This window comes from Canis aureus, chromosome 25 (genome assembly GCF_053574225.1).
Source record: "Canis aureus isolate CA01 chromosome 25, VMU_Caureus_v.1.0, whole genome shotgun sequence".
Lineage (NCBI taxonomy): Eukaryota > Metazoa > Chordata > Mammalia > Carnivora > Canidae > Canis > Canis aureus.
The window spans coordinates 2,718,653-2,730,888 of NC_135635.1; the positions used below are offsets into that span (position 1 = coordinate 2,718,653).

Here is a 12,236-nt window from a genome sequence, read left to right on the forward strand (position 1 = left end):
CAGACTGTTGAGTTCAGATCCGTCTCCAGGTGTGGGTTGGGGCCATCTTACAGGGAGACTGCAAGAAAATTAATTGCTTAATGTATGTAAACGAGCTTTGAAGATGAAAAGTGCAAACACAGTGTCCCTAATAACATCTTCAACCCTTTTACGGAGGCCCCACGTCGCCGCTGAGCTCACCTTTAAGACGAGTCTTTGGGGAGTTGCTGGCAAACTCCCCAAGCCAATAAACAACATAAAATGGCTTTTCACTCCTTTTATGCAGCCAACCCCAGCTCTCCCCACCAATAAAAGGACCAGGGAGGATCAGAGAGGCCAGAGGATCCTAAGCAGCGCACCCGAAGCCCTCACTTACTCCCGTGGCACTCGGCCTCTGCTCAGACCCGCACCATGTCCTGCCGCTCCTACAGAATCAGCTCAGGATGTGGGGTCACCAGGACCTTCAGCTCCTGCTCGGCCGTGGCCCCCAAAACTGGCAACCGCTGCTGCATCAGCGCCGCCCCCTACCGAGGGGTGTCCTGCTACCGGGGGCTGACCGGCTTCGGCAGCCGCAGCCTCTCCAACCTGGGCTCCTGCGGGCCCCGCATGGCTGTGGGCGGCTTCCGCGCCGGCTCCTGCGGCCGCAGCTTCGGCTACCGCTCGGGCGGCGTGTGCGGGCCCAGCCCGCCCTGCATCACCACCGTGTCGGTCAACGAGAGCCTCCTGACGCCCCTCAACCTGGAGATCGACCCCAACGCGCAGTGCGTCAAGCACGAGGAGAAGGAGCAGATCAAGTGCCTCAACAACAGGTTCGCCGCCTTCATCGACAAGGTCAGTGAGGCCCAGGACGGTCCGGGGAAGGCCCCAGCCTGCGTGCGTCCCCTCGGGAAGGTCCTCGTGTGTTGGGGAGACAGCACGGAGCCGGGCTGGAGACAGCAGAGGGAGAGAAACGCAGGCCAACAGAGGCAGAGGATCGGTTTCCATCTTTTAACTCCAGCCCAGGGGCCCGGTGGGGGCCAGAAGCAGAGTCTGCAGCCTAGAGCGAGTGTGTGCGCGCGTGTGTGTGTGTGTGCGCGCGCTTCTGCAGACAAAGCAACCCAGAAACATCAGAGGCACCCCCGGAAACCTGGACGGGGTACTGGGTGCCGCAAGAGTGGGAGATAATGGGGAGAGCAAAAGGCACACAGCTCCCAGCCCGGCAGCTCGGGAAGTGGGCGGGCTTGGCCCGGAGCCACCGGCCTCCCCGTCTTTGCTCTGCCCCTCGGCAGCACGAGGCCTCGGCCGTGTGACCTGTCTGGATAACAGAACCAGCCTCGTATACGTGTCTGTGGGCATGGATGGCACACAGTAGGTGCTCAATGAGTGCTGGCTGTCAGCATGATTCTTCAAGGATAGAGGGCCAGGAGGTGTGACGGGAAACCGAGCACGCCGTGGACGGAGGGCTGGGAAGGCGGGAGGGGGCGGCCAGGCTGCGAGGAGCAAGCCCAGACATGCAGAGTGTGGGAACCCCCACGCCGTGAGGCCGCCTCCCAAGCCCCCCGCCCCCTCCCCTCATGCCCACGAGGCCTCACTCTGGCAGAGCAGATAGGACCGGCTCTGGGGTTGCAGTCAGGAGCTCCAGTTACCATGTCCCTTAGCAAGTTGGGTTCATCTTCGAAATGGCCCAACGGGGTCGGCAGTGCTATTGCCATTTTCCTATTATCAAATTGAAGCTGAGAGAGTTCAGATGAGCTGCTTAGACGCGGTGGGCAGGCGAAGGGGGCTCGGGGGACATCAGACCCCGACTCTCACTGACTATCTGTGTGACAAGGAGCTAGTCACCTCCGTCTCCCCATCTGTACTATGAACAGAATAATACCCCCCTCTACCTGGGGGCTTGGGAGAACTGAGTGTGATGGATACACGGGTAGAGAGAGATACACAGTTGACCCTTGAACAGCACGGGTAGGAGATGAACAAATCTACCTCCATGAGGATTTTTTTCCCGACAAATGCAGTACTGTGAATGTATTTTCTCTTCCTTATGAGTGTCCTAATAACAGATTTCCTCTAGCTCACGTTGTCGTACAAATGCAATATTTGATACACATAACATTCAAAATGTATGTTACTCGACTGCTTAAGGTCGTCAACGAGGCTTCCGGGCAACGGGGGGGTGGGTATTAGTAGTTCAGTTTTCGGGGAGTCAAAAGCCATACGCCAGTTTTCAACTGCGCGGGGTGGGGGGCCGGGGGAGGCGTGGGTGCCCCTAAGCCCCGCATTGTTCAAGGGTCAGCTGTAGCTACAGATGGATGGATGTGGGCGGCTTAGCATGGGCCTCACACCACACAGGAACGTCTCAGGAAGCGTCCCCACCTGGATTAATAAATGAGGAGCTGCCGATTACAGGGGTCGCTACATGAGCTGAGCGCTTACCGCGTGTTAGGGATGTTCTAAGCATTTTCCATGTATTAACTTGTTCGACCTTTGCGACTTCTAAGGGAGGCACTATTATCATCTCTGGTTCAGAAGCTTGCCCGCTTCAAGCAGCACAACTGGACTTGAACCAGACGGCGGGCCGGAGGCCCCAGGGCGCTTTCCCCCCACCGCCACCCCATTGCCTCCAGGGGCAGGGGCCGGGTGGGCCGGGTGGGCACGGAGAGTCTCAGACTCTCAGCCCCATGCTCGGCCCTCGGCCGGCCCTGGCCGTTCAGGAAGCACCAAGGGCAGAGAGGGCTCTGGGGGGAGCAGGGGGGTCAGGCTCCTCCCGGGCTCCCCCAACCCCAAGTCTCATTCTCCCGCCCCGACGCAGGTGCGCTTCCTGGAGCAGCAGAACAAGCTGCTGGAGACCAAGTGGCAGTTCTATCAGAACCAGCGCTGCTGCGAGAGCAACCTGGAGCCCCTGTTCAACGGCTATATTGAGACGCTGAGGCGGGAGGCCGAGTGCGTGGAGGCCGACGGCGGGAGGCTGGCCTCCGAGCTCAACCACGTCCAGGAGGTGCTGGAGGGCTACAAGAAGAAGTGAGTGCGGCCTGGCCGGGGGGCACCAGGGAACGCAGGAAGGCCTCGCCCTCAACTTCTTGAAGCGGCTTAAGATTCCCACCTGCCTATGAGCAGGGCTGCCGGGAACCCCCAAGGCTGTCGGGGGGCCAGAGCCCATGTTTCTTAGATTCTTTGGCCTCACTCTACCTTTTGGAGGCTCGTCAGGTCTTAGAGCTGCTTTCATGGGGACTGAGGAGAGGAAACGCAGCGGAGTTCTACAGCTTTCTGTGGGCCTACCCGGCTCAGCTCGCTTTATGCCGCTCGCTCTATGTTTTCACAGCCCAGAGCACTGGCTCTCTCCGCATCCAGAATGCACAGAGGAGCTTAGATTTGGGGAACAGTGCGTGCATTCCCTGATCTCATCCCAGAGGCAGCAGGACTGGGGTGGCATAAGCCAGGCCGGGACAAGGGAGGGCTAGCCCCAGGAATGATGCACAAGCTAGATCATGGAGAGGACAAGACAACAATCGCACGGACTCCGTCTCTTTTGACCCCTGGGAGAGCTTGCCCAGAAGCTAGGAGGGTGTCCGAGCTCCGACCCCTTGGCTGCAACCCTTCCCTTCCTCCCAACCCAGGTATGAAGAGGAGGTGGCTCTGAGAGCCACGGCAGAGAATGAGTTCGTGGTTCTAAAGAAGGTGAGGGGGCTGGCCATGGGGCAGGAAGGGAGGGGACCCTTGGGGGCAACCTCCAGTGGGGGGAGCATGGTTACCACACTGACCTCAAGGCCTCCCACTCATACATGCCCCCCTTCCCTCCACCGCCAGGACGTGGACTGCGCCTACCTGCGGAAATCCGACCTGGAGGCCAACGTGGAGGCGCTGGTGGAGGAATCTAGCTTCCTGAAGCGCCTCTACGACGAGGTGAGGGGGCCCCTGCTGACCAGCCAGGGCAGGTAGACGGGAGGCCTGAGCACCTGAGAAAGAGAGGAGAGCGTGTGCCGGGAGTCCACGCCTGCCCCGTGTGCGTGATGAAAGCACGAGAGCACACGCACACACAGCTGTGATGGACACACGTATGAACGTGCCCGGGGAGAGCCCGGACTGCGGAGTGTGTGTGGTTGGGCTTCTCCGCGGCTGTGAGTGCCTCGGTGCGCTGCAGTGTGTGCGCCCGTGTGCCGGCCTGGGGCGGGTCCGTCTGCACGTGGATATGAAAGCGTCTATTTGAGGGTAGGGGTCAGGGCGAGTCTCTGGTTAATTAGTGAACCAATCACTCACCCAGTGTTCGAACCCCAGGTCCCCTGCTGGGTGACTTTGAGAAAACCCAGCACGGGCTTCGGTTTTCCCATTTGTTAAGTCAGGGGCAGTCAGTCCGCAGCTCCTCCTGGGGCCCTTCCAGCTTTCTTGTCTGATGATGAGCCTGCGTGGGAATGAAGGCGGCAGGGGAGCCCGCGGAGCAGGAGTCATGCCACACGCATGACCACTCCAGGGAGCGGACACCGCCCCTAAGGGTGGAGCCCACAGCCCAGACCGGGCGCCAGACCCAAATATATTGGCTGTTGGCCCCCAGGAGCTCCAGGTCCTCCACGCCCACATCTCAGACACCTCGGTCATCGTCAAGATGGACAACAGCAGGGACCTGAACATGGACTGCGTCGTGGCCGAGATCAAGGCCCAGTATGACGACATCGCCAGCCGCAGCCGGGCTGAGGCCGAGTCCTGGTACCGCAGCAAGGTCGGGGCCCAGCCTCCCCCTGCCAGAGCCCCAGAAGGAGGGATGCTGAAAGGGCTTTGGGTTTTGTCCAGCTGGGATGGACGAGGGAAGGGCAGGCAGCCCTCGGGTTGGGGTGGCAGTTGTGCAAGGTGTGGGACTCAGCGGGATGACCCGTCCTGAGCCTCAGGAGCCCCTGTGCTCCCCCCACACACACACAGTGTGAGGAGATGAAGGCCACGGTGATCCGGCACGGGGAGACTCTGCGCCGCACCAAGGAGGAGATCAACGAGCTCAACCGCATGATCCAGAGGCTGACGGCCGAGATCGAGAACGCCAAGTGCCAGGTAGGGTACGAGGAGGGGCCTGCATGTCCAGCACGGGCAGACCGCAGTACCAGGAGGGCAAAAGCCTGGCCCCAGTCGGGCTTCACAGCATGCCCGTGAGGAAGCAGGGACCCAACCGAATCACTCGGCACCCACAGTGGGACGTACCACGTCACACGCATCCGCATCACCCTCCTTGGCCACCTTGAGGCCACCATCAAGGAGACATGGTGAAAGGCCATGGGCCTTCTCGCTCATGGGCAAGGTCTCATTAAGCACCCATCGTACATGGTTCACCTAGCTTCTCCCTGGACCTCTGGCCCCCTCTCCCTGGTGCAGCTCCACGTGCTCAGGCGAGCCCGGCCGTGCCTTCTCTCTCTCATCCCTGATCCCCCATCTCCCTCCCCGCAGCGGGCCAAGCTGGAGGCCGCCGTGGCCGAGGCGGAGCAGCAGGGCGAGGCGGCCCTCACCGACGCCCGCTGCAAGCTGGCCGAGCTGGAGGCCGCCCTGCAGAAGGCCAAGCAGGACATGGCCTGCCTGCTCAAGGAGTACCAGGAGGTGATGAACTCCAAGCTGGGCCTGGACATCGAGATCGCCACCTACAGGCGGCTGCTGGAGGGCGAGGAGCACAGGTGGGGCTGAGGAGGCTCTGGTGGGATGGAGGAGGCCCTGGCCCCCCCGGGAGTGTGTTTCCCTGAGCCCAAGTGTGAGCTACATCTCTAACCACCGCTAGTACAGGTTAAGCTTCAATAATAGTCATAACTTATCGAATACTTACTATGTGTTTGGCCTGTGCCATGCGCTCAGCTCAGTCCTCACAATCCAATGAGGTAGAGACCACGTTTCACACCCAAAGGTGAGGGAGTAAGGCCCCGCGTGCAGTGACGTTCTCGTGGCCTCAGTTACTAAGCGCAAGAGGCGCAGCCTGTTTCCAAGCCACGTGCCCCCCAAACCCATTTTCTCCCAGTAGCTCCCTACGGGAGGCCGCCACATGGCCACCCCACGGGCTGGCACGGCGTGAGGACAGTGCGCTCCCTGCACGCGAGCTCCTGGATGGCGCTCCGGCCCTTTGCACACCCTCCTGCTGCTTTCTGGGGGCCTGACCACACTCCTCCGGGAGGCCCGGGGGACCTCAGATCGGCGGCAGCCGGCGGAGCTCAGCGTCGTGCCAGCTCTGCTCAGAACCGGAAGGCCTTGTCCCTGTGGTCAGAGAATGGTCAGAGAGAGACGGGGGTCCTGTAATGCAGACGTTGGGGCGCCCTCCCTGACTCGGGGGGCAGGGGGGGCATCTGTACATGGAACGGCCCTCCCTGTCCCTGAGCAACCACCTGGCTCGAGGATCCCCGCTCCATGTGCAGCGCTAACGGAGTTTTCTTTCCCGCAGGCTGTGTGAAGGTGTGGGCTCCGTGAATGTCTGTAAGTACCTGCCCGATCACCTGCCCGCAGAAAAGCGGCTTTGCTGATGGGCAGAGCTGAACCTGGGATGCTTCTGGACGAGTGGGAGGGGTCTTTCCTCCTCCCAGAGCTCCTCACTGGGGAGCACCCAGGGGAGCACCTCCCCAGGTGGCGATGGGACCCGCAGGCCAGGGAAATGTCCCCTCTGGGTGGGGGGTCCTCACCCCCATCCTGCCCCAGTCCCAAGAAGGACTGAGATGCTGGGGGCACCGGGCCCTGAGCTCCTAACCACTAAATCCCCCTCCGCTAGGCGGGAGCTCCCTGGGGCCCATCACAAGGCTGGAGAGACGGGGCAGGCCACTCACCCCCCGTGTCCCCTCTTGTCCCCCGCAGGCGTCAGCAGCTCCCGCGGCGGAGTGGCCTGCGGAGGCCTCACGTACAGCAGCACCCCGGGGCGCCAGATTGCCTCGGGGCCCGCGGCCACGGGGGGCAGCATCACGGTGATGGCGCCCGACTCCTGCGCCCCCTGCCAGCCCCGCCAGGCCAGCTTCACCTGCAGCAGCAGCCGGTCCGTCCGCTTTGCCTAGAGCCCCCGGCCGCCCGCGGCCCCGGCCCCGGAGCGCGGAATGGCGTGTGAATGGAAATCGTGTGCTTGCTTCCGGAATCTTCCACATGTTCCTAGAGAGGGAAAGACCCTCGGCCGTGCTCCCGCACCTTCTCCTTCTAGGGAGTTGTTTCCTGGTTCTCCTCTGGGCTTCAGTTAGAGAGGCATTCCCAGTTTGTCCAACCTAACTCCAGTTTGACTCCAAAAGACCCGTGGCCGGTTTGCATCATTCTCCAAGCTCTCTGGGACACTACCAGTCACCCAGGGTGGCTGGACGTCGCAGGAGCTTGGCCTTCCCCCGAGACAGGGCGTGAGCCTAGTGCCGGCCTCGCATTCGCATAGGCTGAGAGGCTGAGAGCAAGCCCTCCCTCCCAGCAGCTCCTCCCCTGGCTGGCACGCGCAGGAAGCACTGGCCCTGGGTCCTCTGTTTGTCTCTCTGACCGATGCCTTCTTTGGGTTAACCTGTCCCAGCCCAACTCCTCGTGTGGCCTCCCAGTTGAGGGCCCATCATGGGGGGTGAGGGAATCCTTCTGACTTGGGACGGGTCTTGCTCTTCATTGTACCTTTATACATTTCAAAGAAAACTCCAAGGTTGCTCCAGATCTCCCCCTTCCTCTGCGGGTGCAGGAGGGGTGTGTCCAATGCAGAGCCGGTGGGATGGAGAAGGTTAGGCCACTTCTGAGTCTCCCTCTTGTTACGACTGTCTGTGGGTGCCTTGCCTTCTGGGTTGTCTCAGTCTCTGTTCCAATAAATGCTGCTTCGATGCAAGGATGCGTGGTCTTGTGGATGACAGTGTGGCCGCCCTCTCCAACACACAGATGCGCGGCCCCTCCCCAGCTCGGCAACCCTTTCCAGCCCCAGGTCGTGTTTCCCGAACCCTCCAGTGATTGTGTCTCTTCTCATCCACTGATCCATAGCCTGATTCCAGCTCAGCCCTGCCCAGTCCAGTCGGGCCTGGACCTCAGCTCCAGCTTCCCCCAGAATCTTTTGTCCCAAGCCCCCACCCGCCCCAGGCAGCCAGAACCCACCGCAGATCCATGGCTCTCACCCCCTACTGGTTCAGATCAGTTCCCAGGTGTGCACACCCTGCTGATGCCAAGCACCCGCTCCTTCCATCTCCTCTTTCGCCACCTGCTCCTCAAACCCCTGCCAAGGGCTCCCTCCCCAGTGTTGCTCTTCCCAGATTCAGGCTCCACCCCATGGAGCCAATCCCACCCTCTAAGCCACCCACCACCATCCCACACAGACACACAGACATCCCAAGGCTCTCCTCCCGTTGGCCTCTACCCTGCTCTCTCTGCTCTCCCTCCCTTCCCTCCCTCCCATGTGCACAATCCCCCCACCCCTGCCCCACACAGTCTCCAACCCTCAGGATCTCTGGTTCTGACTTGTGGCTCAGGGCCGGGGATGTCACCGGGCATCCGGAGCCCGGATCAAGCTGGAAGTTCCTTGAGGAAGTTCCAGGAGGTATCTGCTTCTGGCTCTGACTGCCCCCACCTCCCAGGATGGGGCTCCAGGACTCGTCAGGTCTGGGATGGTTGGATGGCCTCAGGCAGCTGGCAGAGCATGAGAAGACATCAGCCCTGTTGGACTCCCCTCCATTTCTCCATTTGGAGAACAGACGGGCTGTCCCCATTCTGGGTGGATGTCCACCTGCCAGCCCGCTCGGCAGCCTTTCCCTGGGAGGAGAAGTTACGACTCTGTGTTCTGATGATTCCTCGTTTCAGCCCCCAAAGGGCAGGAGCTCCCTTGAGGGGGCTGCTGGCCTCTCCTGAGAGCTCTGGTGCTGCTGTTTGAGGTTTGCCGGCTGCCACTGGGCAGGCCTGTTCTAAGCTCCCCGCTGGCCTCTCTCCTTTTGCCCGCCTCTCTGGTCCTCAAGGGCATGGTCCTCTGGTCCTCACTCACTCATCCACAGGGAAGGTAATAAGTCAGGGGCTGAAAATCAAAACCTGAGCATGAACCCTGAGGTGTCTCAGTGAGCCGTCGGGCAGGAAGTGGCCTTCAAGCTTTTTGCATCACCCTGGGGGTCTGTGAGCCGAGCCTTCCCCAGCCCTGCTACCTCCTGCGGGTCTGGGCTGCTGGGGTGAGTCTGTGCTGGGGGAACACACTTGGATGTTCCCATGGATCTGGGCCAAGCATTCCTAGGATGCCAACTCTGGTACCCCCGAAATAGGACAGTGTGCATTAAAAAGTCAGAAGGCCACAAACCGGGAGATAATAATAAGCTTTTTAATGAGTTTTCATTCTTTGTGTGCAAAGACCCGTCAAGCTACTCAGCCGGGCAGAGGTGCCATTGCCTTATAAGGAAGAAGCCTGCCCTCCCCAGCCCTCCTTCTGGCCAACAGCAAAAATGCGGAGCAAGCTTTTCCAGTTCAAAGGCTTCTGGGGCTCCCACGGCCCTCTCCTGATATACACAAAGCAAATGATTAATCCAAGGGCAACTAAGGATTAAAGTCTTATTAGAAAAAAATTTTAAGGAGAAGTGACATGGTCTGAAATCAAGAGATCAGGTAAATTCTAGAGCAAAGTGGCCCATGTGGGTGATCCCCGAGTGCTTTCCTGGGCTCCCTTTCCCTTGAAACTCCACAAACCCAATAAGACCTTCTTCAGAGAAAATCAGACTTGCTGCTTGTGTTCTAGCCTTATTCAAATATTCAATGTTCCCCAAAATACAAGGATCTCCAAGGGATGAGGGAAGTATGGCTTATAGTCTTTTCAAAACAATCAAGTCAGCTTAGGCCTTGGTATTTCTCTTTCCTCTCTAAGGCCACCAGCTTCCTCCACCAAGTCTCAGGTACCCTCCCCTTGGACCATCCTCACAGACACCCACCCCCTGGTCGGCTCCTTCAACCAGCCCAGCGTCTCCAACTTCCCTGCTTCAATCTTTGGGATCCCGGGAAACACAGACTGGTGCCATCGGTCACTCGAACCAAGCATAGTGAGCAATGGAAATTAACCACACGGTCAAGGAAATGACAAAGCATATGGCTCCTTGGAATGGACGAGACACTGGAAATGGCTATCCGGGAATCACCCCCTGTCCACATACGCAAGCCACGGCAGCTCTCTGGGAACGGGGATATAGAGCAGAGACTGTATGGAGTGGTTTGTTCATTGAAAATCAGAGCAGTGAGGACACACGAGCTTGGTTCTGCTTTTGCTTTGGGTGGGGGACTTGCACTGGGGAATGGCTGAGTTCGGAACTGCCTCACACCACTCTCCTGCCCCATCTGTGACCCTTACCAGACCCCCTGTGTGCCCCTTGGAAATCCCTGCCCACTTCCGCTTTGCTTAAAAATGGAGAGTTCTCCAAAGCGCCCACTCCTATTCTCTTGGTGCTATAGGGCAGAGATGGATAACCAGGGAATGAGTAGGGTGGAGGCAGCCCTCAGAAGATGAGCTTTTGTTTTTGTTTTTGTTTTTGTTTTTTTGGAGAGAGAGAGAGAGCAAATGGTGGGGGCAGACGGAGAGGGAAAGAGAGAATCCCAGGCAGGCTCCACGCTCAGCACAGAACCCAACACAGGGCTCAATCTCATGACGCCGAGATCATGACCTGAGCCAAAATCAAAAGTCAGATGCTTACCCAACTAAGCCACCCAGGTGCTCCGAGAATGAGCTTTCGCATTAAAAATAAGGAAAACATCAGAGACACAAAAACGTGTATATACACCCCCCCAGCCCCATGAGAAAGGAAAGGCAGCGGGCCCCCTCCCCATTCCATCCCCTGTTCTGTCCCAGGGCAGCAGGGGCCCCATGAGACTCCTCTTCATCCTCAGAGCAGATCCAGTGGCCCTTTGAAGCTGATTTTACCTCCACCCAAACTTGGTGGCATCTATACCATGGTGTGCCCAGCATGCAGCCCCTATAGGACCCTCTAAGGCCAGGAGGCAGAGACCAGGAGAGTAATATTCTAAGAAAGATCTTGGGGCTGCTGGGTGGCTCAGCGGTTGAGCGTCTGCCTCTGGCTCAGGGCGTGATCCTGGAGTCCTGGGATCGAGTCCCACGTCAGGCTCTCTGTATGATGCCTGCTTCTCCCTCTGCCTGTGTCTCTGCCTCTCTCTCTCTGTCTCTCATGAATAAATAAATAAAATTTTAAAAAAAAGAAAGGAAGGAAGGAAGGAAGGAAGGAAGGAAGGAAGGAAGGAAGGAAGGAAGGAAGGAAGATCTTGGTCCTCCCAGGCCCCAGGGAACAATGTGCCCCCTGAAGACACATTCTGAAAACCTCAGAAGGACTGCATTGCCCAGACAACTGTCCAAAGCTTTTTCTATGTCTTGAGATCGAGTATGTATTCTTATGGCAAGATATTCTCTACCCAGTCGGGCTGGTTTTGAATCTTTCTTCTTAAATCCCAAATAAAATAAAATGGAAGAAGAGGAGCTCTTCCCATAACTCAAATGAAACAAACCTATCCATCAGAAAGCTCTCTCTGCACCTCAGCAGGAGGACACCCCTTGCATCAGAGGGGGCTCCAAACAGACTTCCCCAGGTGGGACTTCTGGGGGACCGTCAGTTCAGGAACGTCCAGGCCACCAGGGAAAATGGCCTCCAACCAGAAGTCTGGGTTTTACTTCTGAGTTCCCACATAACTGGCCTGTACTACCCGCCCCATAAGAAGATCTGTCCAAGATTCTTGGAGAGCAGAGACTATGGGAGCTGTTTCTACGAGCGTTCCAGGAAGTTCCTTTGTGCCATCTTGCGTGTTTTGCTCCCCAAGTGTCTGACCAGCAAGCGGCATCCGTTAGAACGCCTCCTCCAGGAGCATTCTGACGAGCCAGGATGTCCCAGCCAAAGGAACAGTTGGCCTCAGACAGAGGCTGGACTAGCTGCGTGATGTCAGAGAAGTTACTTAACCTCTTCGGGTCTGGACTTCCTAATCTATAAAGTGAAGATAAAATGCTGCTGCTGCTGCTGCTGCTCTGAGCCATGAATGAAATTCAGATATGATGTGCCAGATGCTTAGCAGGCGCTTGTGGATACAGGCTCCTGTGTCCTCCCCTCTTCCACCTTCACCTCCACCCCACCCAGGTGGCTCGGGCAAAGTCAAAGGAGAAATGCGAGGAGGTGAACCTGATCCTGTGAGAGTCACAGAGGAAGTCAGCTCCACCGTCAGAATTACCTGACCCTCCCACTACCCCCTGCCCACAGAATCCAACGGTTCTCGGTTTTCGTTCTTTTGGAATCACTTGGGAGCGTGTTGAAGTTCAGATTCCTGGGACGCCCGGGCGGCCAGTGATTGAGCACCTGCTTTTGGCCCAGGGCATG

At 58.5% G+C, this 12,236-nt stretch overlaps 1 protein-coding gene across 2 annotated transcripts; it reads left to right on the forward strand.

The window, feature by feature from the left end:
• Positions 1-390: 390 nt before the first annotated feature.
• Positions 391-7,741, forward strand: LOC144296775 (keratin, type II cuticular Hb5). 2 transcript variants are annotated; one of them, XM_077869954.1, is made up of 9 exons: positions 391-810; positions 2,771-2,979; positions 3,576-3,636; positions 3,766-3,861; positions 4,508-4,672; positions 4,870-4,995; positions 5,386-5,606; positions 6,359-6,394; positions 6,770-7,741. In XM_077869954.1, the coding sequence occupies exons 1-9, from the start codon at positions 391-393 to the stop codon at positions 6,954-6,956; spliced, it is 1,521 nt and encodes a 506-aa protein (XP_077726080.1). In that variant the 3' UTR covers positions 6,957-7,741. The 2 variants fall into 2 exon arrangements, with proteins under 2 accessions (XP_077726080.1, XP_077726079.1); XM_077869953.1 differs by having other exon boundaries at positions 6,359-6,390; positions 6,763-7,741.
• The last annotated feature ends 4,495 nt before the right edge of the window (positions 7,742-12,236 follow it).